This window comes from Schistocerca piceifrons, chromosome 1 (genome assembly GCF_021461385.2).
Source record: "Schistocerca piceifrons isolate TAMUIC-IGC-003096 chromosome 1, iqSchPice1.1, whole genome shotgun sequence".
Classification (NCBI taxonomy): Eukaryota; Metazoa; Arthropoda; class Insecta; order Orthoptera; family Acrididae; genus Schistocerca; species Schistocerca piceifrons.
In genome coordinates, this window is record NC_060138.1 from 841,672,693 (window position 1) to 841,694,633 (window position 21,941).

Consider the following 21,941-nt stretch of genomic DNA (forward strand, 5'->3'; position numbering starts at 1 on the left):
CCTTCTTGACATTGTGTCTGACCATGATTGATCAATTTCTGCCAACATTGTCGAATAGTGGCATCGTTCCTGTTCACATGTCGGGCGACTACTCCAACTGGTTGGTGCCTTTGTGCCCAACTACACGTCCTCTCTCAAATGCTGCCATCGGTGTATGTTGTTCACGCGTCTGTCTGCGAGGCATAATAACAGTCCAACTGAGTACACAGGATTAATTTCGCAGAGACTTTACACCCTGGTATCGACACGTCACCCGCTTACTATCCTTGCCAGCTGTGTGTGGAACTGCCCTGCAGCCTTACATATTTATCAGTCAGCTGATAAAGTTTAAGTTTTACATTTTTCGTCGATACATGCCTGAATATCAGTTTGTGACCAGTTTGCTAACCCTTCCACAGTTCGTTTTGCTTCCTTTTTTTTTAAGAGTGTGGTTGCATCATCATTCTGAATGTATTGAGATTGCAGCCGCATCTGCAGCTGTGTGATGTAGCCTACCTTCTCCGTCTGCGGCGCTCGCGGGCGGGACTCCGGCAGGTAGAGCAGCGTGTACAGCAGGCAGAAGGCCATGCAGCCCACAGCGACGCCGAAGACGCCGGCGTACGACATGGCACCAAACAGCGGCGATGCCAGCCCCGCACCCAGCATCAGCGACAGGTACTGCGACGCGTCCAGCACGCCTAGCCTGCAACCGCACACCACCACCTTTCTCGTCTCACTCTTTTCATGTCCTGCACAAGTGGGCAAGGTCTCTTACCTTAGATCTGACGTTTATGACTAATCATCTGGCGCTAAGACCCCTCATACGATGTACGATCGAGAACATGCCCTCGCTCTGGTGCCCGTCATATGTCAGACCAATTTTTCTTTCCTTTATTGTGATTTCATTCCCCTGCTCCATATGGGCAGGGGAGGGCTGTCAGCGGCACAATCCGTCGCTCTTCAGCCGAGTGACATGACGGCTAATACAAGAAGAAAATGTTACACATAAAGACGATAAAAATGGGGACATAAAACAGAGTAAGGGAAGATAATGGAGGTGAAAATACACTGACATGGAGATGTTCATGGGAGGACAATTAAAAAAGTCGACATAAAGTTAAAAAAACACAGTGGGTGATTCGTAGAACAAGAAAAAGACATTGAAGTCACTTGCACAGGTTAATAGTTGGCCACAGTGTCAAAAACACTCCATAACAACCCACTTTAAACCCACTTGGAGCACACATGATGATGAAGAAAACTGCCAGGTGGGACCTGCCGAGGGAGAGGCCAGAGAGGATAGGATAGGAGGGCAGAGCAAGGTGTAGCAGGGGTGGGGTGGGATTAAAAGAATAGGGGCGTCAGCGGGTGCACCAAGAGGCAGGAGAAAGGTGGGGCAGGAGATGAAGAGAGAAGACAAGAAAGGAGGCAGAGACACTGAAGGGGAGCACAACAGATAGAGGGGGAGCAGGAGGGGAAAGCCGCTCAGGAGAAGGGAGGGAGAGGAGAGGGAGCCTTGAGGAGGAGGCAGGAGGAAGATGGGGTTGGAGTTGGTAGGAAGGGTAGATGTCAGGGCGAAGCTCATCATCCGGGAGGCGTAGATGGTGGAAGTTACATTGGGAAAGGAGACAGAGGGTGTGGAGACGGAAAGAGGGTGGGACACAACGGTAAAGGCGCGGCAACAGGCTGGGGGTGGAGGGGAAGGGAGAAGGGACCAATGAAATCGCTCCGTCACTATGAAGCCCATCGTATAACCGGCTACGAGAAGACACATAAGTAAGGTTTCAATATTGTCAATTTAGAATTATGAAATGTAATACAGCCAATCATATGAGGGTCGGTAAAAAGTAGTGCATCACATTTTTTCTCGACCAATTTCTGTTGAAAACATGCAGAATTTGTATGGGCTTCGTGAAATATTCCTTCTTCAGCACCTATAGTTTCATGCAGTTCCGATAGCTACACGTAACTGTTCAAATGGTGTCTAGCAGAGAGTTCCACCGTGTTTCTTTTGACGGAAAACCATAGCATCGTGGATATTCATAGATGCTAGCTGAATTACGGATTACAGAAACCTGGCAGCGAACAAAGCAAGGCTAGTCGTTGGGTAAGGCATTTGCCATTATGGCAACAAGGTCTCGCAAACCTGTCCAAACTCCCGCTTGCCAGCCGGCCGCACTCAGCTGTGACTCCTGCAGTTTTGGAACGGGCGGACACTCTCATTCCAGGTGATTGATTGATCACAAAGACCTCGCTGCTGAGCTGGGCGCCTCTGATGGTAGTGCTGACACCTTCGTCCACCAGTTCGGGTACTCGAAGGTGTGTGCCTCAATGCCTAACAGAAGACCATAAAGAGCTTCCATCTGTTTGGTCCAATGAAGGACGCACCCCGCAGGAAGCAGTACGTCGACGATGGGGAGGTCACTGATGCAGCAAGACGCTGGCTCCGACGTCGGTCAGTAGAGTCATACCATGCGGTCATACAGGCCCTCCCAGTAAGGTGGCGTAAGGCCATCGCATTGACAGGAGACTATATTTGAAAATGGGGTTTTGTAGCCAAAACAGTGGGGAATAATATGGTATACTGGAATTCTGAATAGAACCAAAACGTCTTCAGAAAAAAAATGTTGCCGCGCGGGATTAGCCAAGCGGTCTAGGGTGCTGCAGTCATGGACTGTACGGCTGATCCCGGCGGAGGTTCGAGTCCACCCTCGGGCATGGGTGTGTGTGTTTGTCGTTAGGATAATTTAGGTTAAGTAGTGTGTAAGCTTTGACCTTAGCAGTTAAGTCCAATAAGATTTCACACACGTTTGAACATTTTTTGAAAAAAATTGTTGCATTACTTATTGACCGCCCCTCGTACTTTCCTTCCACATTTTATATTATTTTATTTCCAATTTTTGGGTAAGTAATAATAGAGTTGATGTTCTAGAGGCAGTGTTCTGCTCTCCTCTCTGTTAAGGTGCTGTGTATAGCAGTGGTTCCCAACCTATCTGAGACCATTACCCTGAGTTCAATCACATATTAGCTTTGCCTGAACCTACTATCATCAACGATAGCACCTAATTAAACTATAGAATAAAAAATAATTTTCTTCTAATATTTTCATTTTGAAATGATAAAAGATATATTATATTTAGTTTTTGTAGGAGTTTTGCTAAACCTCGAGCTAATGAGTCAATGAGACAATCGGTACAGCTTATTTGTAATAACCCTTTCACAGAATGATGAAGCACTTCCAGTGCCTTGTGTTACCTCAAACTACTTCTTAGAGAAGAAAGCCAACTATCCACATAGAGGGCAGTCTGTTGATGCAAAACATGACTTCTCTGCACCAGTCCTCGCCTTAGAGGCACTCGCTTTAGCCTCATCCTGCACCCCTATTTAATATAATTCAAATTAAAATATGTAAGCTATACTTGGGTCTGCTGTCTGTAACTCGTTTGATAACTTCTGACCTGGCAGAAATTTGAAGACGTCTGGATGCCAATACTTCGTGTCTGACTACTAATATTACTACTGCTACTACTACTACTAAAATAATAATAATAATACAGTGTAGGTCCCAGAGCAATGTAGTAGCCGTTTCATAGTTATTGTTATGCAGTCATAATAGTTCGCTTGTTGTTGTGAAGTGAATAATGAAGTAATTTCTAACCTACTGTGGAAACTACCTACAACTCAGTTCATCTGTATCTAAGTTCCCTAATCATACTGCAATCATTGGAGGAGACTTTCATCATCCATCAATGATGATTGTAATTTTGTTAATGGTGGGCGTGACAAGACATCCTGTTAAACAGTACCATACGCCTTCTCTGAAAACTACCTAGAGCAGATATTTCGGAAATACATTCGTGATGGAAATATATTAGATCTAATGGCAACAAACAGATCTGATCTCTTTGAGGATGTCCACATCAAAACTGGTATTAGTGCCCATGAAGCAGGCAGTTAATAACAACAATGAATACCAAAGTAAAAAGGGCAACTAAAACAAGTAGAAAGATTTACATGTTCAGCAAACTAGTGAAAGAAGTAGCAGTGGCATATCCCACTGAGCAACTTGCAACTTTTAGCTCAAGACAGGGGCATGTAGAAGAATTGCGGCTCAAGTTTAAAAGAATAGCTGAACATACTCCAGATAGATACGCTTCCAAGAGAACAGCAAACTACGGACAGGACCTCCATGGTATGCAGTCACTGTAAAGAGCTTTCTGGAGAAACAGAGACTACTGCATTGTAGATATAAAACAAAGCAAAGCACAGACACATGCTGAATGAAACGCCTTTGGCAGTCAAGAGAGCAATGAGTGAAGTCTTCAGTGACTACTGTAGCAGAACATTGCCGACAGATCTTTCAGAAAACCCAAAGGCTGTTAGTAGCACCTAAGTTAGTGTCCAGTCTACAATGCACAAGATAGGAACTGAAATTGAGAGAAGCCTCAGTTTAATCCTCGTACGAAGAAAGAGATGAGTGAAATAAATATTAATGCCAGTGGCGTTGAGATACAGCTGAAATCGTTAAAATTGAACAAAGCCCTAGGACCCGGTAGAATCCTTATCGGATCCTATGCCCAATTTGCGGCCGAGTTAGCTCTCCTGTTAACTATAATCTACCGTAGATCCCTCGAACAAAAAATTGCGTCCAGTAACTGGAAGAGAGCCCAGGTCACACTTGTCTACAAGAAGGATAGCAGAAATGATCCGCAAAGTTACCGTCAAAATATTCGTGACATCCAGTTGCTGTACAACGTTAGAACATATTCTGAGCTCAAATATAATGAGGTATATCGAACAAACGACCTCCTCCATGCCATCTAGAATGGGTTTCGAAAACAGTGATCAACTGAAACGCTGCTCGCAAGTTTCTCACATGACATCCTGGAAGCTCTGCATGAAGGCCTTTAGTATTTCTCAATTTACGAAAAGCATTTGACTCATTGCCGCACCTACGCTTATTATCAAAAGTACGATCGAATCGGGTATCAGGTGAAATTTGTGATTGAATTGAAGTTTTTGGTAGGGAGGACGCAACATTTAATCTTGGTCGGAGAGTCATCGACAGATATAGCAGTGTCTTCGGTTGTACCATTATTTTTTAAGGACCTTGGGGACAATATTAATAGTAACTTCAGACATTTCGCAGATAATGCAGTTGTATTCAGTGAAGTACTCCTACAATCTGAAATCAACTGCCCAAATATTCAGTCAGACATTGATGAGATTTCAAATTGTTGCAAAGATTGGTAACTTGGTTTAAATATTCAGAAATATAAAACTTATGCACATCACAGAATGAAAAACATAATATCCTATGAATTTACTATCTGTGGATTATAGATGGAATCGGAAAATTCATGCAAATACCTGGGTGTAACACTTCGTATGGACATGAAATGACACGATCAGATAGGCTGAATAAAGGGGAAAGCAGACAGCAGACTTCGGTTTATTGGTAGAAAACTAGGGAAGTGCAGTGAGCCTACAAAGGAGATTCCTTACAAATCACTCGTGGGACCCATCCTAAAATACTGTTCAAGTTTGTGGGACACATACCAAATAGATCTGACAGGAAATGCTGATCGTATGCAGTGAAGGGCTGTACGAAAGGTCACAACTGTTTTTGACACGCGGGAGAGTGTCACAGAGATGTTGAAAGAACTGAACTGACAGACTCTTGAAGATAGACAGAAACTATCCTGAGAAAGTCTACTAACAAAAATTCAAGAACCGGCTTTTAAAACAGTGACTCTAGGAATATAATACAGCCCCTTACTTATGGTTCCTATAGCGATCGTGAGGACAAGATTACATTAATTACAGCACGCACAGAGACATTTAAACAGTCATTCTTCCAGCATTCCGTACGTGAATGGAATGGGAAAAAGAGTTGGATAACATATTACTTTCTCCCGTATACGTCGACCGCGACGAAAAAGTGAGAGAAGAGCTCATACGGAGGTTTATCGATGGTCACTCTTCCCATGCACCGATTGCATATGCAACAGGGAAGAGCGTACGGCAAGTACGCACTGCAAGGTGTGGCTGTAGCGTTGGATGAAATATTAACATCGCAAGATAGTGCTTCCAATACAGGTCTCAGTCTTTTTTTTATCCGCAACTCGTCCACGTTGAGGATTACTGTTTCAATCTGTCGGCGTAGTCGTCATTTGTCCCAACACCCATCTTAAATATTCGACAACGAATGGTGTAGTTGTTTCTTATTGTTTTCCAAGACATGTAGGACATATGGTCATGTCAACCCTTACACCATTCTCGAGCGAGTGACGATGCTGTTTCCGAACACATTTGAGTTACATTATTTGCTGAAAAACTCCCTAAGGGCAAATATGTTAGATATTTGTGAATAGCGGTAGTAACTTTAGCGCTGAAGATTCGGAAGTACACGTACCGGATTTCCTTCTCCTCTGGACTGCTGACGTCGACGATGTAGACGTTGGCGATGGCCATGAGGTTGAGCATGCCGCCGCTGAACGTGTTGACGATGGACGGCAGCAGCAGCCACTCTGCCTCCAGCTCCGGAATCAGCGACAGGCCGCAGTACAGCCCGTACGAGATGAAGTTGCCTGCAACCAGTCGCCACGTCGCCTGTCGCAGCCCCATTACAAAGGAACATCTCTCGCTATACTAACCAGTATTGGTTTTCACGTCTTACGATACTTCGACATTCTGAATAGTTACAGCCAACGTCAGTGTGTAAAACACGATGTATTAGAACTCGACAAAAAGCTCCATCCACAGTATTGTTTAAAATTTTGCTGTACGTCACCTTTCACTTAGTTCGGGGAGTGGTAACATGATCTCATTTTCAACTTCGTATCTTACAGAGTGCCCCTAACCATGTCGTTTTATGCAACCCACAATGTTATAGCTGGCCATCATAAACCATACGAGAGATTTTCATACTCTCTCGCTCGCTGCGCGTGAACTATTCGTCCTACACAAAAACTGAAAAGGACCTTTTTGTAAGAAATTTAATGTAGTCAAACATTTCACTGGGATACGTTCTCACCAAGAGAGACCAAGGGAGACCAAGAAGTGAATACACTAAGCAGATTCAGAAGGATGTAGGTTGCAGTAGGTACTGGGAGATGAAGAAGCTTGCACAGGATAGAGTAGCATGGAGAGCTGCATCAAACCAGTCTCAGGACTGAAGACCACAACAACAACAACGTTCTCACCGGAGGGACGCGGTTTTCGAGTTATTAAAGAAACACATACAAAAGTGACCTTCAAACGCACCTACACCCCAACACTCATCCCTCACCAGTTAGGATTTCTAGTATGTTGTTCGTGGCACTCCTTCCTATTAATGTACAAAGATTTCCGACTACAAGAACTATTCCCGACATACGACCTTTTCCGGTCTTCATGGACTGGGCTATTGCGCCACCAGCACACTCGGCTGCTTCGTTAACATTGTTAATTTAAACCTACTCGTGAGAGTAATGAACGGAAAAGACTTTTGTATGCGTTACGCTTAATCTAATTATTTTGACAACTCGATCCTAACTTAGCCCTTACAACCGCAGTGCGTTTCGTAGTCAGAAGACCTGACGAATACAACGATGTAATTTTTTATTTTATGCTTTTAAAATTTACCACATTATTAGGTAAAATTTACACAAAAGTCAGTTTTACAATCTGTAAGTGCTCGACTAGCTGTAAGCCAATGTCGTAATCAGGCCAGTCAATGAATACCTAAAAAGGTCGAATTTACAGTCACAAATATTTGTACAGTGGTAAGAGGTAGTGCCACGAACAACATACTAGAAATCCTGACTGCTGAGGGATGAGTGCAGAGGTGGAGTTGATTTGGCCACTTTTATACATTTTTCTTGAATATCTCGAAAACTACGGCCTCTGGCGAAAACGTATCCCAGTGCAAAATTTGAGTACATTAAATTTCCTGCAAAAAAGTCCTGTTCATTTTCCCATGGGACTAATAATTTGCTCGTAGTGAGCGAGAGAATATGAAAATCTTGTACGTGATTTCTGATGGCCAGTATTAACATCGAGGGTTGTATAAAACGACAGCGGCAGGGGCACCTTGATCACCCAGTATGTGTCACATGGGTCTTTCTGCCATGCCACATGCAAGGTGACTTTTAAGATGTGTTTATATTGGCCCTACTTTACGATAATATGTGGCCGCAATAGTATTACAGTTAATATTGCTGCCATCTGACTGCAGTACGCAGCAATACTGTGGTGTAGCTGGGCAACCGCCCATGGAGCGCGCTGTTGCAGGCTATTACCAACAGCGCTACAGTGCACAAGTCATGCAATCTGAGTGATGAAATAATATTATTCAGTTCGGAAGATAGCGCGCATACGGTGAGGCACTCGATTTGTTCACTGTCTGCAGAGAAACAAAAGTGAGCAAACAAGACAACTACGTGTTCTGTAAAAGTGATCGTACATCGACGACCACAGCTATGGCACATGGAAAGTAATACAGGGTTATTAGTGAATACTTCCAGTGTTTCAGAGGACGACTCTCGAAAACTGAAAGACACTCAGAGAAACATGTATCATTAGACTGAGCATCTATCCAAATTTCGATTCGTAATACGCGCCGTGGCGTACTTTCAGAATGCACCAATAACGGCAGACACGTCAGAACATGTCGACAAACTATACTCTCCGAATTGTCGCACTGGATTGGATCGTACCTGCAAGTAAACAACCCACTGATCAGATTTCCAAAGCAGGCTGCCACGGAAGTTGCAGCAGAGACTTCAATGAACTGCACACACAAATTACGTCTGTCGCGTCACAAACGGCGTCCTCATTCAGTGCCTGTACAGTAACGTGACTTAGAAACTGGGAGCACCTGTACAGTAATATGAGCGGGAAACTTGGAGAGATGTTCTATCCAGTGATATGTGTCTAATTTCTGTATGTCTTGTAGTTTTTCGTAGTTCTCTTCTGAAACTTCAGAGGTATTTGTGAACAGGACATTCTCGCTACTACCATTGCAGTAGTTAACCATAATTTATCCTACATAGGTTCTGAAGACTTTTAAACTTTTTTGCAGCTCCATCATGTCTGCTTCCTCGTTTATAGGCAGTAAGCTACAGATTGTAGGTTTTTATTGCAGTCTTTGTATACACTACTCACATCCAACAACTCTGGTAGTTGATGCATTGCATTTATGAAATTATTAGTTCTGCCAATCTACTGGTAAACCATAATAACATTGACTGTTATTTCAGATTATTTTAATGAATTCTTTCAGTCCTTCCACCACAGTGTGACAATCGCCTTTACCAAAAAGCATGTCAATAACAGTGAACTTTAAAGAGGAACATGAAACTATTATTAGTAGAGGTTGGTTGTACTGGTATATAGTCTTTCATATTGGCATTAAATATACCAAGCCTTGGACGAATTGCTTTCACCATGTATTCAAAATTGTGTTTCAGCATTCTGGATAAGGTATACACCTAACTTTTGTTCACGTGTTAAGATTTCGTAAGTGGTTCACTTACTTAAAGAAGAACATATCGACCTAATCCTACTTTTCTATTGCTTACTAACTTCGTACCACGTGGAATGCAAATGAAGGCTAATCACACTCGCTTACATTAGCTCGCTTTTTTCCATTTTGCTGCAATACTGTGACCCGTGTAAACACTTCTGAGCCTGAAATGTACTTCTACAAACATTGCCGGGCAAAAGTGGTAAGAAGTGTTGGTGACCATGTGGCTGCCAAGAACATTGCCAGGCTGTATTGTTGGCAATATGCGATTTTTATGGTCTGTGTAAATATAGCTTTGGATACATACAGGAAATCAAACGGCTTGCAGGTAACGTTGAAAGGAATCGAAAAGTAATGTGCAATTTTGACACAAAAAATATTTACAGAAGTAGGATGGCACTGCTGGTTCAAGCCGGGAGCAAGGGAGACAGGCAACCCACACGCCCAGTGAGTAAATTATCAATGGTCACTCTAGCTAGAGTGGGCGTTAGATCAAAGTTACTAAAGACAAGTGATTTCAAGTTATGCTTCCGGTGTCGGATTACACACTTGTGCTATATATTCATAATTCATATAGATAAGAAACAGGGATCGCTACACTCTGAACTACCTAGTCCCAGTTAGTTTTCAAGGTCACCCAGCTACCCTCTTCCCTCATCCCAAAGACATACATGCAGATCATAGTATTTTTGCCAGGATAACAAATAACTGCAAATATTCTAGTACAAAGGCTTTTATTAATTCTGCATATACATTTACACACAGAAAAAACTCTTTCTTTCTTTTTATTTGGTATAGTTTTAATGACATCCAGCTGAATTTTAATTTATAAATTAAATCCGCATCACAATCACCTATTTCCTTCTCCAGCCAGTAACTTGACAATTACAAAGAGGGTACATTTTCGGATTCTAATATATATCTAATCTGCTTCCTGCAAAAGATCTGTTTTATTGCTTTAACAATTACCTCTGTTCTGGCGCTGCAGTCCGGAACCGCGGGACTGCTACGGTCGCAGGTTCGAATCCTGCCTCGGGCATGGGTGTGTGTGATGTCCTTAGGTTAGTTAGGTTTAAGTAGTTCTAAGTTCTAGGGGACTTATGATCTAAGATGTTGAGTCCCATAGTGCTCAGAGCCATTTGAACCAATTACTTCTGTTCCGTCTTGCAGTTCTTCTAGGCTTCATGTAGTAAGCGTTCAGGGAATTTTAACTTTGCCTCTTTTTTCAGCTTTGACGCTATTATACAAGCGCTCCACATCTTCCTGTATGTGAACTAACAACTCCTACAAATTCTAGCGGAATTTCTGTCCAGAGCTAAAATTTTACAACTTTTGCAACGAATGTCCATTAAATTTAGTTATTCCAACACTTTTAAACCCCGAAAATCGCTGTTCTGTTCTAGCTGCCAACTCCACACTGCCATATTTAGATGGAATACAACCATCCTTTTTAAGTCAATCCAAATGGGAATGCAGGTTTCTTAGAACATTTTCCTGTGTCCTGTAATGTTGTTAACATTATCGATTTCTTGATTTCGGCCAGTACTCCAACACGTGAGCAATTTCCATTGCTACTTACTGTAAATGTATATATTTTATATTATTTAGTCATAGCCAGGTCTCCTCTGTACTTAAAGCAACATCTGTACTTAAAGCACATCTCCAATAGTTTATTCTTTTTTCAGTTGCAGTTTATACTCTTCATTTGTGGCAGTTGCCGTTGCCATATGCTTTAGTTTTTGATTCTTGACTTCGATGTCTTCAATTACGTTTTCTATTTCGTACGCAAAACACATTAACTGTATTAGGGGCGTAGTTTCCTTAATAGGGAATGGTTTAAATATGTTCGATCATAGGTTCTTTTTCTTAAGACTTGTGGAATTACATTGTTTGTGGCGACCAGACCTAACTGGCTAATCTATATTTGATTTTGTCGTGGAGTGTAGTGTCCTAGATTGAGAAAAATGTATGGCACTTATATCATCTTTGTTAGAGCCACTGTTTAGAATCTTCACACAGTTTACAGGTAGATAATTAAAACTGTTGCAGACAGAACGTAACTAACAAGTTTCTCTTGGTCTTGAGTGTATGCATGACTTAGTTGTACACTAGCCAATTTTTGGGTTTTCTTATTACCCTAGTAGACAAACTGAAGAACACTGTTAAACCCCACACATGTGCTGTTCTGTAAGTTATTCGTTAACTGACATTGCGTGGAAGCGATTGGCATGGAGTATAGTGGAACACGTTTTAAGTACGGTTTCTCAATGTTTAATTTAGTTTGACAGTCTTGCACAGGGTCAGACATATGATCTACTCTGTAATTGTATATTTTAGTCTCCGTCGTGGTAGTACCATGTTCCTTAGCCAAGAATGACGTAAAAGTTTCTCATAATCGCGTGTCTGGACACTTTACAAAATCTGTAACGTGGTTACCGATAACTTTGTTTATTCCTGGGATTGTGGTTCAAATGGCTCTGAGCACTATGGGACTCAACATCTGAGGTCATCAGTCCCCTAGAACTTAGAACTACTTAAACCTAACTAACCTAAGGACATCACACATATCCATGCCCGAGGCAGGATTCGAACCTGCGACCGTAGCAGTCGCGCGGTTCCAGACTGAAGCGCCTAGAACCGCTCAGCCACCGCGGCCGGCTGGGATTGTGATTCGAATATAATTATGTCGCATATCTTTACAATTGGAGTCCATCCGCGCTAAACAGTCAATCCAAAATGTCGTACCATCGTCCACAGTCACATTACTGTTCACCTCGCAGTCTCCTTCCACGCAGAAGTCACCGGTATGATATTAGGTAGTCGCACATCCCTACTTTGTTAAATATCCCGGCAAAATATTGCGTTGTCCTAATCGAAAAGTATTAGTCGTCTACCCGAAACTGCTGCAGTATTCCAGGCCACAGGCCTTTTATATTTTTTCGAATAGGTTTTCATTCCTTCCTTGCCGATTTTTCCCAGTATTCCTATTGCTGTCGCATTATCTCTCCCGTACAGGAGATGTCTCACAGTGAAGAACTTGGAGAATTTACTACATAGATGACAATTAAGTGACCCACACCATCTCCTTCTTTAGCGTCACAGACTATCTGTTTTATAATTATTCTTGCCAATCCTCTTGGTTGTAGCTTTTAACTACCATAATATTGATAACGAAGAAAAGAACAGCAGTCAATCGTGAAATCTGTCGTTTTATTACAGCAGATCTAGATTTCAACTATTACACAGTCATCTTCAGTGCTAAAAATTAGAAAACATATAACTTCAATTGAAAATGTCACACTTTTGATTTGTATCCAACAACAAGATCAAGCCCATTGCTTTCGTTTAAAAGGCAGGGATTGCAAAAGTTGTAAACCTTAAGTTCCATACAGAAATTCCGCAAGAATGTGTAGAAGCTGTTAGCTTATTTACAGAAAGGTGTGGAGCGCTTGTTGTGTTATTTTGGAAATACGAGGCAAAGTTAAAATCCCTAAATGCTTGCAGCATTAAAGTTAGAAGAAATGCAAGAAGGAAGAGAGCTAACTTTTAAACCCATAAAAATGATATTTGACAGAACGAAAATTTTATATGTATTAGAGTTCGAGAAAGTACTTTCTTTGCTGATTGGAGAAAGAAATAGATGATTATGATGTGGATTAAAGTTATAAGTTAAAAATTAAGCGGACGTTATTAAAACAACACCAAACAAAAGTAAAAAAAAGAATTGGTTTTTGTGTGGAAATGTACACAAAACTAATAAAAGCTTTTGAACGAGAATGTTTGTTGTTATTTGCTAATCTGACCAAAATTCTTAAATCTCCTACATCCTATGATCTACGTGTGTGTCTTTGGGATGATGTAAGTGAGTAGTTGGGTGACACTGAAAAGTAGTTGATATTAGGTAGTTGAAAGCGTAGCGACCCTGGTTCCTTGCCTGTATGAATATGATGATGTTGAGTTCCCATACTCCGCGTGGGGAACGATGCAGGAGACCCGCACCGCCGACTAGGCAAGGTCGTAGTGGAGGTGGTTTGCCATTGCCTTCCTCCGACCGTAATGGGGATGAATGGTGATGATGAAGACAACACAACAGCACCTAGTCATCTCGAGGCAGGGAAAAATCCCTGACCCCGCCGGGAATCGAACCCGGGACCCCGTGCGCGGGAAGCGACAACGCTACCGCAAGACCACGAGCTTCGGACCTGTATGAATATACAGAGTGATTTTTTCCAGCGTGTACAAACTCTAGGGATTGATCGATGAGAGGATACGGAAAAAAAGGTCTAATGAACTTATGTCCAGAAATGCATGGTTTCCATTTTAGAGACCGTTTATTCAATCTACATCGTTACAGAGTTTGTGATAGAATACGCGCTGTACCATGCAGCCACAGTTACAGTATGCGTTGAAAATGGTTTCCATGTGCTTGAATGCATGCATGTACGTGCCGTAGCATGTTCTGTCTCACACATTCACATCGGCCAGGCTGCATCTGAACAGTGTCAAAGGTGGCATGAATACGCTGCCCCATTGTCTCTACATCTGGAATGGGCTCTACATACACCATATTTTTGAGAGGCCCCATAATCAGAGATCACACCGGTTGAGATCCGCCGAACGAGCAGGCCATGCAATTGGACCCCTCATTTGATCCATTGAGCAGGGAAGACACGATTGAGATGCGTCCTGACGTTAACGCTGAAGTGGGCTGGAGAGCCATCACGTAACCCCTCGAACCACAAAGCACTTCTTACAGTAGGGGAGGCAAAGTCACTCACAAGAAACGCCAATTGTCCCGGCCCGCCCATTCTGGCAGCACCGGTGCTGATGATTCGCTGTCACCATACCATGGAAGTTCTGCGTACTGTCGCGTAGATGACAGTTGTGAAAGTTGAAGATATCACTACGCGTAAAGATGTCATCATATGTGAATAGGATGGATGACACAAATCCTGAAATCGTGGTTGGCTGGTGAACAATGACAAAACTACCCCCTATGTGGAAAGTCTGTCGCTAGTAAGGTCTGCACACGCTGTAAGTGTAAGAATGTTCTACACGGTCGTCTGCCTCAGCATATACCGGCGGGCCGTACAGACACGGCGGTCGCTTTCCACATTGTTAATAACATTTTCCTCTAAGTCTGGTGTCCGAACATATCGGGAACGTCCTCTACGATTTTCTCCTTCCTGAAATGACCCTGTCTCAGACAAACGGCGAAACACTATTGCAAACACTGAATGCTGTGGTTGTTGACGGCGGGGATAGGTCTCCTGATACAGTCTTGTTGCTCGCCACCCGTTGCCATTTGCCTTTCCGTAAATAAACACAGTGTCGGCAAGCTCTCGATTCGAATACGGAGCCATTGCGTACAACGCTGTAGCACATCTACTACAAGGTGAGTTGTCCGCCCCAGTAGCTGAGAAGTCAGCGTGACGGAATGTCATGCCAAGGGGCCCGGGTTCGATTCCAGGCTGGGTCGCAGATTTTCTCCGCTCAGGGACTGGGTGTTGTGTTGTCCTAATCATCATCATCTCATCGCCATCGACACGCAAGTCACAGAAGTGGCGTCTACTCAAAAGACTTGCACAAGGCAAACAGTCTACCCAACAAGAGGCCCTAGCCACACGACATTTCCATTTACAACGTGAGTCAGCAAGAGAGGTGAATCGGACACAACATTATCAGTTACTATGGCAGGAGAGGGCACTAGAACATGACATAGGAGGAACAGTCCCACCCTATAGGAGGAAAACATGCATGCTGTTACTGTGGCTACATGATACTGCGCGAATTAGACCGCAGTCTCTGCAACAAAGTATGATTGAATAAACGGTCTCTAGCATGGAAACCATGCATTTCCGGACATAAGTTCATTAGGCTTTTTTGTTCTATATCCTCTCATTCATCAACCCATAGAGTCTGTACATGGTGGAAGAATCACCCTGTATATTGCACATATCTCTAGCCTGACAATAGAAGTGTAAGCTGAAGTCTCCCTCCCCCCCCCCCCCCCCCGTACGTTATCAGTGACCACTGATAACCCACTGCTTATCAGTTATAGCGTTATTATATCACCAGACGTGAAGGTTGCCTATCCTCGTTGCTCTAACCTGCAATGCTATCCTACTTACGAAGCCATCACTAATTTTATTATAGATCACAAATGACAAGTCGGACATAAAACTAACTAAGCCATATGTAAAATGAACGCTTTATCAAGATATCATAGAGTTACTTTTTATAAACGCATGACATCAGCTGCAAAATGTGCGAAACGTCTCGTCGTGGAAGTAAATTTCGAAGCCCGTTCTTGCTCTAGGCTTGGCGATACTTTTCATTTTTGCGAGATTTTCGCGTGTCTCTTCGGACATCCGTACAGCTGTTCTGGGTACAGCTGGTTTCCAAAGTTCGTCCTTGCGAGCATGGAGCTATGAACTTAATTATTGACAAAACCAATGGACAAATAAAATAAGAAGATGAGGGATTTTCGCCTACCAAATAGTCCACACCATCTGCAGGCGACGTTTCCGTATACAGAAGAAAGTCGTCCTGTATATAAAGCATCATTAGTGCCCACCATAAGACAGTAACTGCAGCAAGTCAGTAGCTTCGCAGAACAGGAGCTGACTGTCCCTCAGGGGTGTACACACTGAACCAGAAACTAACAAAAATATTTTTAGTCGGGTAATTCATTAGCAGAAGTTGTTTCTCCCCTTCATTCAAAACTAGTTGCCGCGAAGTCAGACAAATAATTATTTTCACTAGGAATCGAGTCTGCTGCTGAAAGAACATTTCTGTCTCACTGAAAACAGTTCAACCAGTATACTAGCGAGGGTAAGTCGTGTCCGTCTGTAAAGCCAAAAACCGCAAGAACTAAAACAATTATTGTGATTGATGAATCATACAGATGTTGTTGTTTTTGTCTTCAGTCCTGAGACTGGTTTGATGCAGCTCTCCATGCTACTCTCTCCTGTGCAAGCTTCTTTATCTCCCAGTATCTACTGCAGTCTACATCGCTCAGAATTTGCTTAGCGTATTCATCTCTTCGTCTCCCTCTACGATTTTTACCCTCCACGCTGCCCTCCATTACTAAATTGGTGACCCCTTGATGCCTCAGAACATATCCTACCAACCGATCCCTTCTTCTAGTCAACTTGTGCCACAAACTCCTCTGCTCCCCAATTCTGTTCAATTAGTTATGTGATCTACCCATCTAAACTTCAGCATTCTTCTGTAGCACCACATTTCGAAAGCTTCTATTCTCTCCTTGTCTAAACTATTTATCGTCCATGTTTCACTTCCATACATGGCTACACTCCATACAAATACTTTCAGAAACGACTTCCTAAACTTAAATCTATACTCGATGTTAACAAATTTCTCTTCTTCAGAAACGATTTCCTTGCCATTGCCAGTCTACATTTTACATCCTCTCTACTTCGACCATCATCAGTTATTTTGCTCCCCAAATAGCAAAACTCCTTTACTACTTTAAGTGTCTCATTTCCTAATCTAATTCCCTCAGCATCACCCGACTTAATTAGGCTACATCCCATTATCCTCGTTTTGCTTTTGTTGATGTTCTTCTTATATCCTCCATTCACGACACTGTCCATTCTGTTCAACTGCTCTTCCAAGCCCTTTGCTGTCGTGACAGAATTACAATGTCATCGGCGACCCTCAAAGTTTTTACTTCTTCTCCATGGATTTTAATACCTACTCCGAACTTTTCTTTCGTTTCCTTTACTGCTTGCTCAATATACAGATTGAACAGCATCGGGGAGAAGCTACAACCCTGTCTCACTCCTTTCCCAACCACTGCTTCCCTTTCATGTCCCTCGACTCTTACAAATGCCATCTGGTTTCTGTACAAATTGTAAATAGCCTTTCGCACCCTGTATTTTACCCCTGCCACCTTTAGAACTTTAAAGAGAGTATTCCAGTCAACATTGTCAAAAGCTTTCTCTAAGTCTACAAATGCTAGAAACGTAGGTTTACCTTTCCTTAATCTTTCTTCTAAGATAAGTCGTAGGGTCAGTATTGCCTCACGTGTTCCAACATTTCTACGGAATCCAAACAGATCTTCCCCGAGGTGGCTTCTACCAGTTTTTCCATTCGTTTGGAAAGAATTCGCGTTAGTATTTTGCAGCTGTGACTTATTAAACTGATAGTTCGGTAATTTTCACATCTGTCAACACCTGCCTTCTTTGGGATTGGAATTATTATAATCTTCTTGAAGTCTGAGGGAATTTCGCCTGTCTCAGACATACTGCTCACCAGATGATAGAGTTTTGTCTGGACTGGTTTTCCCAAGGTTGTCAGTAGTTCTAATGGATTGTTGTCTACTCCCGGGGCCTTGTTTCGACTTAGGTCTTTCAGTGCTCTGTCAAACTCTTCACGCAGTATCATATCTCCCATTTCATCTTCATCTACATCCTCTTCCATTTCCATAATATTGTCCTCAAGTACATCGCCCTTGTGTAGACCCTCTATATACTCCTTCCACCATTCTGCTTTCCCTTCTTTGCTTAGCACTGGGTTTCCATCTGAGCTCTTGATATTCATGCAAGTGTTTCTCTTTTCTCCAAAGGTCTCTTTAATTTTCCTGTAGGCAGTATCTATCTTACCCCTTGTGAGATAAGCCTCTACATCCTTACATTTATCCTCTAGCCATCCCTGCTTAGCCATTTTGCACTTCCTGTCGATCTCATTTTTGAGACATTTGTATTCCTTTTTGCCAGCTTCATTTACTGCATTTTTGTATTTTCTCCTTTCATCCATTAAATGCAGTGTCTCTTCTGTTACCCAAGGATTTCTACTAGCTCTCGTCTTTTTACCTACTTTATCGTCTGCTGCCTTCACTATTTCATCCCTCAAAACTACCCATTCTTCTTCTACTGTATTTCTTTCCCCCATTCCTGCCAAGTGTTCCCTTATGCTCTCCCTGAAACTCTGTACAACCTCTGGTTCTTTCAGTTTATCCAGGTCCCATCTCCTTAAATTCGCAACTTTTTGCAGTTTCTTTTGTTTTAATCTACAGTTCATAACCAACAGATTGTGGTCAGAGCCCACATCTGCCCCTGGAAATGTCTTACAATTTAAAAACTACTTTCTAAACCTCTGTCTTACCATTATATAATCTGTCTGATACCTTCTAGTAACTCCAGGGTTCTTCCATATATACAACCTTCTTTCATGATTCTTGAACCAAGTGTTAGCTATGATTAACTTATGCTCTGTGCAAAATTCAATCAGGCAGCTTCCTCTTTCATTTCTTAGCCCTAATCCATATTCACCTACTACGTTTCCTTCTCTGCCTTTTCCTACTTTTGAATTCCAGTCACCCATGACTATTAAAGTTTCGTCTCCCTTCACTACCTGAATGATTTCTTTTATCTCATCATACATTTCAACAATTTCTTCATCATCTGCAGAGCTAGTTGGCATATAAACTTGTACTACTGTAGTAGGCGTGGGCTTCGTGTCTATCTTGGCTACAATAATGCGTTCATTATGCTGTTTGTAGTAGCTTACACGCACTCCTATATTTTTATTCATTATTAAACCTACTCCTGCATTACCCCTATTTGATTTTGTATTTATAACCCTGTATTCTCCTGACCAAAAGTCTTGTTCCTCCTGCCACCGAACTTCACTAATTCCCACTATATCTAACTTTAACCTATCCATTTCCCTTTTTAAATTTTCTAACCTTCCTGCCCAATTAAGGGATCTGACATTCCACGCTCCGATCCGTAGAACGCCAGTTTTCTTTCTCCTGATAACGACGTCCTCCTTAGTAGCCCCGCCCGGAGATCCGAATGGGGGACTATTTTACCTCCGGAATATTTTACCCAAAAGGACGCCATTATCATTTAACCATACAGTAAAGCTGCATGCCCTCGGGAACAATTATGGCTGTAGTTTCCCCTTGCTTTCAGCCACCGTACAGATATCTGATGAGTTGCGCAGTTAGTTACCGCGATAAAGCATCTTCTGGTTAGGAACAAATCGCATTTAGTGTTCCACAGTGTTCAATATTGTGTCTGGGTCTACTCTTACAATATGAATGACCTCCACTTTCATATTGATAGAGCACAAATAATTATCCCTACAGACGGTGCAAGCAGCATAAATTTTTTTTATTTGCGAGCAGTCGGTTTCGGTCCTTTCCTCAGACCATCTTCAGGCTTTTCCACGCCATTAAGGCTACTGGTGGCTGCGCAGTGACAACCTTGCTTCAACGGATCTCTCTTCATCTGCCGTCACCAGCACTCCTAAAGCGGGGAAAATACTGAAGATGGTCTGAGGAAAGGGCTGAAACCGGTTGTTAACAAACAAAAAAAATCTGAAAACGCGATCGATACTGTTTTTATTTGATTTTTTATCCTTTGTGAAGGACAATAAAAATAATATTAAAAATTAATTCAAATAATAGTTTCTGGACAACTTCTAGCTTGTAGATGATTTGTTAAACCGATCCAATTGCTAAATTTAAATGTAGAGATTAATAAGGCAGCCAATAACGTAAATATTCAGCAAACAGCCGTAATTTAGTGCGACAATGCATTAGATTTGTCAAACAATGAATATCCCCCATATTGTAACGAGATACAACGAAAACGATTCGCAGAACGGTTTAGATAAGTAAACTACTCTAAATTAAAGTAATCTTGAACAGAGCAGTGTCTAAAATTTGTATTGGACGGCCATCATCCCCCAGCATGTAAAGTCAATTATATCTACAGTTTGAAATAAGCATGCTCGGAATTATGCGTACATTGCCTTCAAAGCGACGTGGTATTATGGTAGCATTGTAAAATTCTGCAAACTCTCCATCTACGAAGAAAAAGAGGAAGAAGGACTAGGGTTTAACCGACCGTCGACCACGAGGCCATCAGAGACGGAGCACAAGCTCGGACTACAAAAGTTTGGGGAAGGAAATTGGCCATGCCCTTTATAATGGAACCAGTCACGTATTTGGCAAAATCGATTTAAGTAACTCATGGTAAGCCTAAATCAGGATGGCCGGAAGTGGATTTTAACCGTCGTTCTCTATCTATGAAGTTGGACTCCAGAGGTGATGCTATGTAAATCACAAATGTCCAACAAAAAAAGGTGAGAGATAGCATAGTGTGTGTTACATCCCCTAAACATTATTGAACGCCCTCTCTCCCCTACAACCTTTCCCCTTTCGCCAACCGCTGACATTTCGCTTTAGCGAAAGTACCTGTATATTCCTTCTTAGAGTCACAGGTAACATCAACAGAGCTCAAAACAAAGCACAAATGTAGCCTGAGATCTTGTGATAGATGAAATCGTTGAAGCACAGTTGTGTGGTGCATTCGACTCGCTTCGAATCCTACTGGCGGAAGAAATTTTCAATGCTCGGATGCCCCCTTTATACTTTTTGTGGAGAGTAGGCTCCGTGCCAGCACTGGGAATAAGTCTTTGTCTTGTTGTTTGGGTCATTTTCCCCCACAAAGTCTTCGACGTCATCGTTGTTGCCGACCTTACCTCCAGTCTGCCTCGGTAGCTGCACGGTCACCGAGGAGCCGGCACGGTAGCTCAGCGTGTTCGGTCAGAAGGTTTAACTACCCTCTGTCTTGTTGTGTTGTCTTTACGTTCGCATCGTCATAGTTGACATTCTAATATTGAGGTGGCCGTGGGGACACGACCCGAAAGAAAGAAAAGAAAAGTACACGTAATACCTCCTCGAGTGGACCAAACAAATGAATATCCGAGGAAGCCAAATCTGGACTGTAAAGTGGACGAGGTAGTATCTCCTAACCCATTTTTTAATGATTTATTGGATCAGCTGGGCGGTGTGAGGATGAGCATTGCCATGTAACAATATCACGCCTTTCCTTTGAGGTCCGCGACGTTTTCCTCTCATTGCTAGGTTTCATTTGTTCATGAACTTGTCTGAGCAATATTCACTATTTATTATAGGCTGGTCTTCCAAACAATCACAGTAGACGAAACTTTTGGCGCCCCAAAAGACGGTCAGTATGACTTTTCTCGCTGTTGCTTGCGTTCTGAATTTCTTTCGGCAAGGTGATCTCGTATGCTTCCATTCCATGATGTGTCATTTGGACTCTGGTTGAAAGTGATGAATCCAAGTTTCATAAGCGTTAAAATCTTGTTCCGCAAAGAGTCACTTCCCATTTCATAACGTTCTTTCAAGTCTGTATACATTTTGAGTCTTGTTTCCTTGTATTGTTGCGTTAACTTTTCGGGACCCATATTGCACTTGGCTTGCTGTACTTGAGCTTGTTACTGATAACATTATGAATTGCGCCAACACTTACTGCAACTGTCACACGTCGGTCTCTGTGAATAAACTTTGTCTACACGGTTTTCAAGCGAAGGAACTGACACTCCAACCCGTCGGCCAGGACCTTGCTCGTAAGTCACTGAGTATCGACCAGTTTTGACCTGCTCTACCCACTTA

The 21,941-nt window shown here is 42.4% G+C and overlaps 1 protein-coding gene across 1 annotated transcript in view; it reads right to left on the reverse strand.

The window, feature by feature from the left end:
- The window catches only part of LOC124775606 (thymic stromal cotransporter protein-like), a 92,572-nt gene extending 85,966 nt beyond the window's left edge, over nt 1-6,606 (reverse strand). Inside the window, exons 1-2 of the mRNA XM_047250438.1 lie at nt 6,395-6,606; nt 496-682 (exon numbers count right to left, since the gene is read on the reverse strand). Of these exons, the coding sequence (XP_047106394.1) occupies nt 496-682; nt 6,395-6,606 (399 nt within the window). The remainder of the gene's footprint in view (nt 1-495; nt 683-6,394) is intronic.
- Between the last annotated feature and the right edge of the window lie 15,335 nt (nt 6,607-21,941).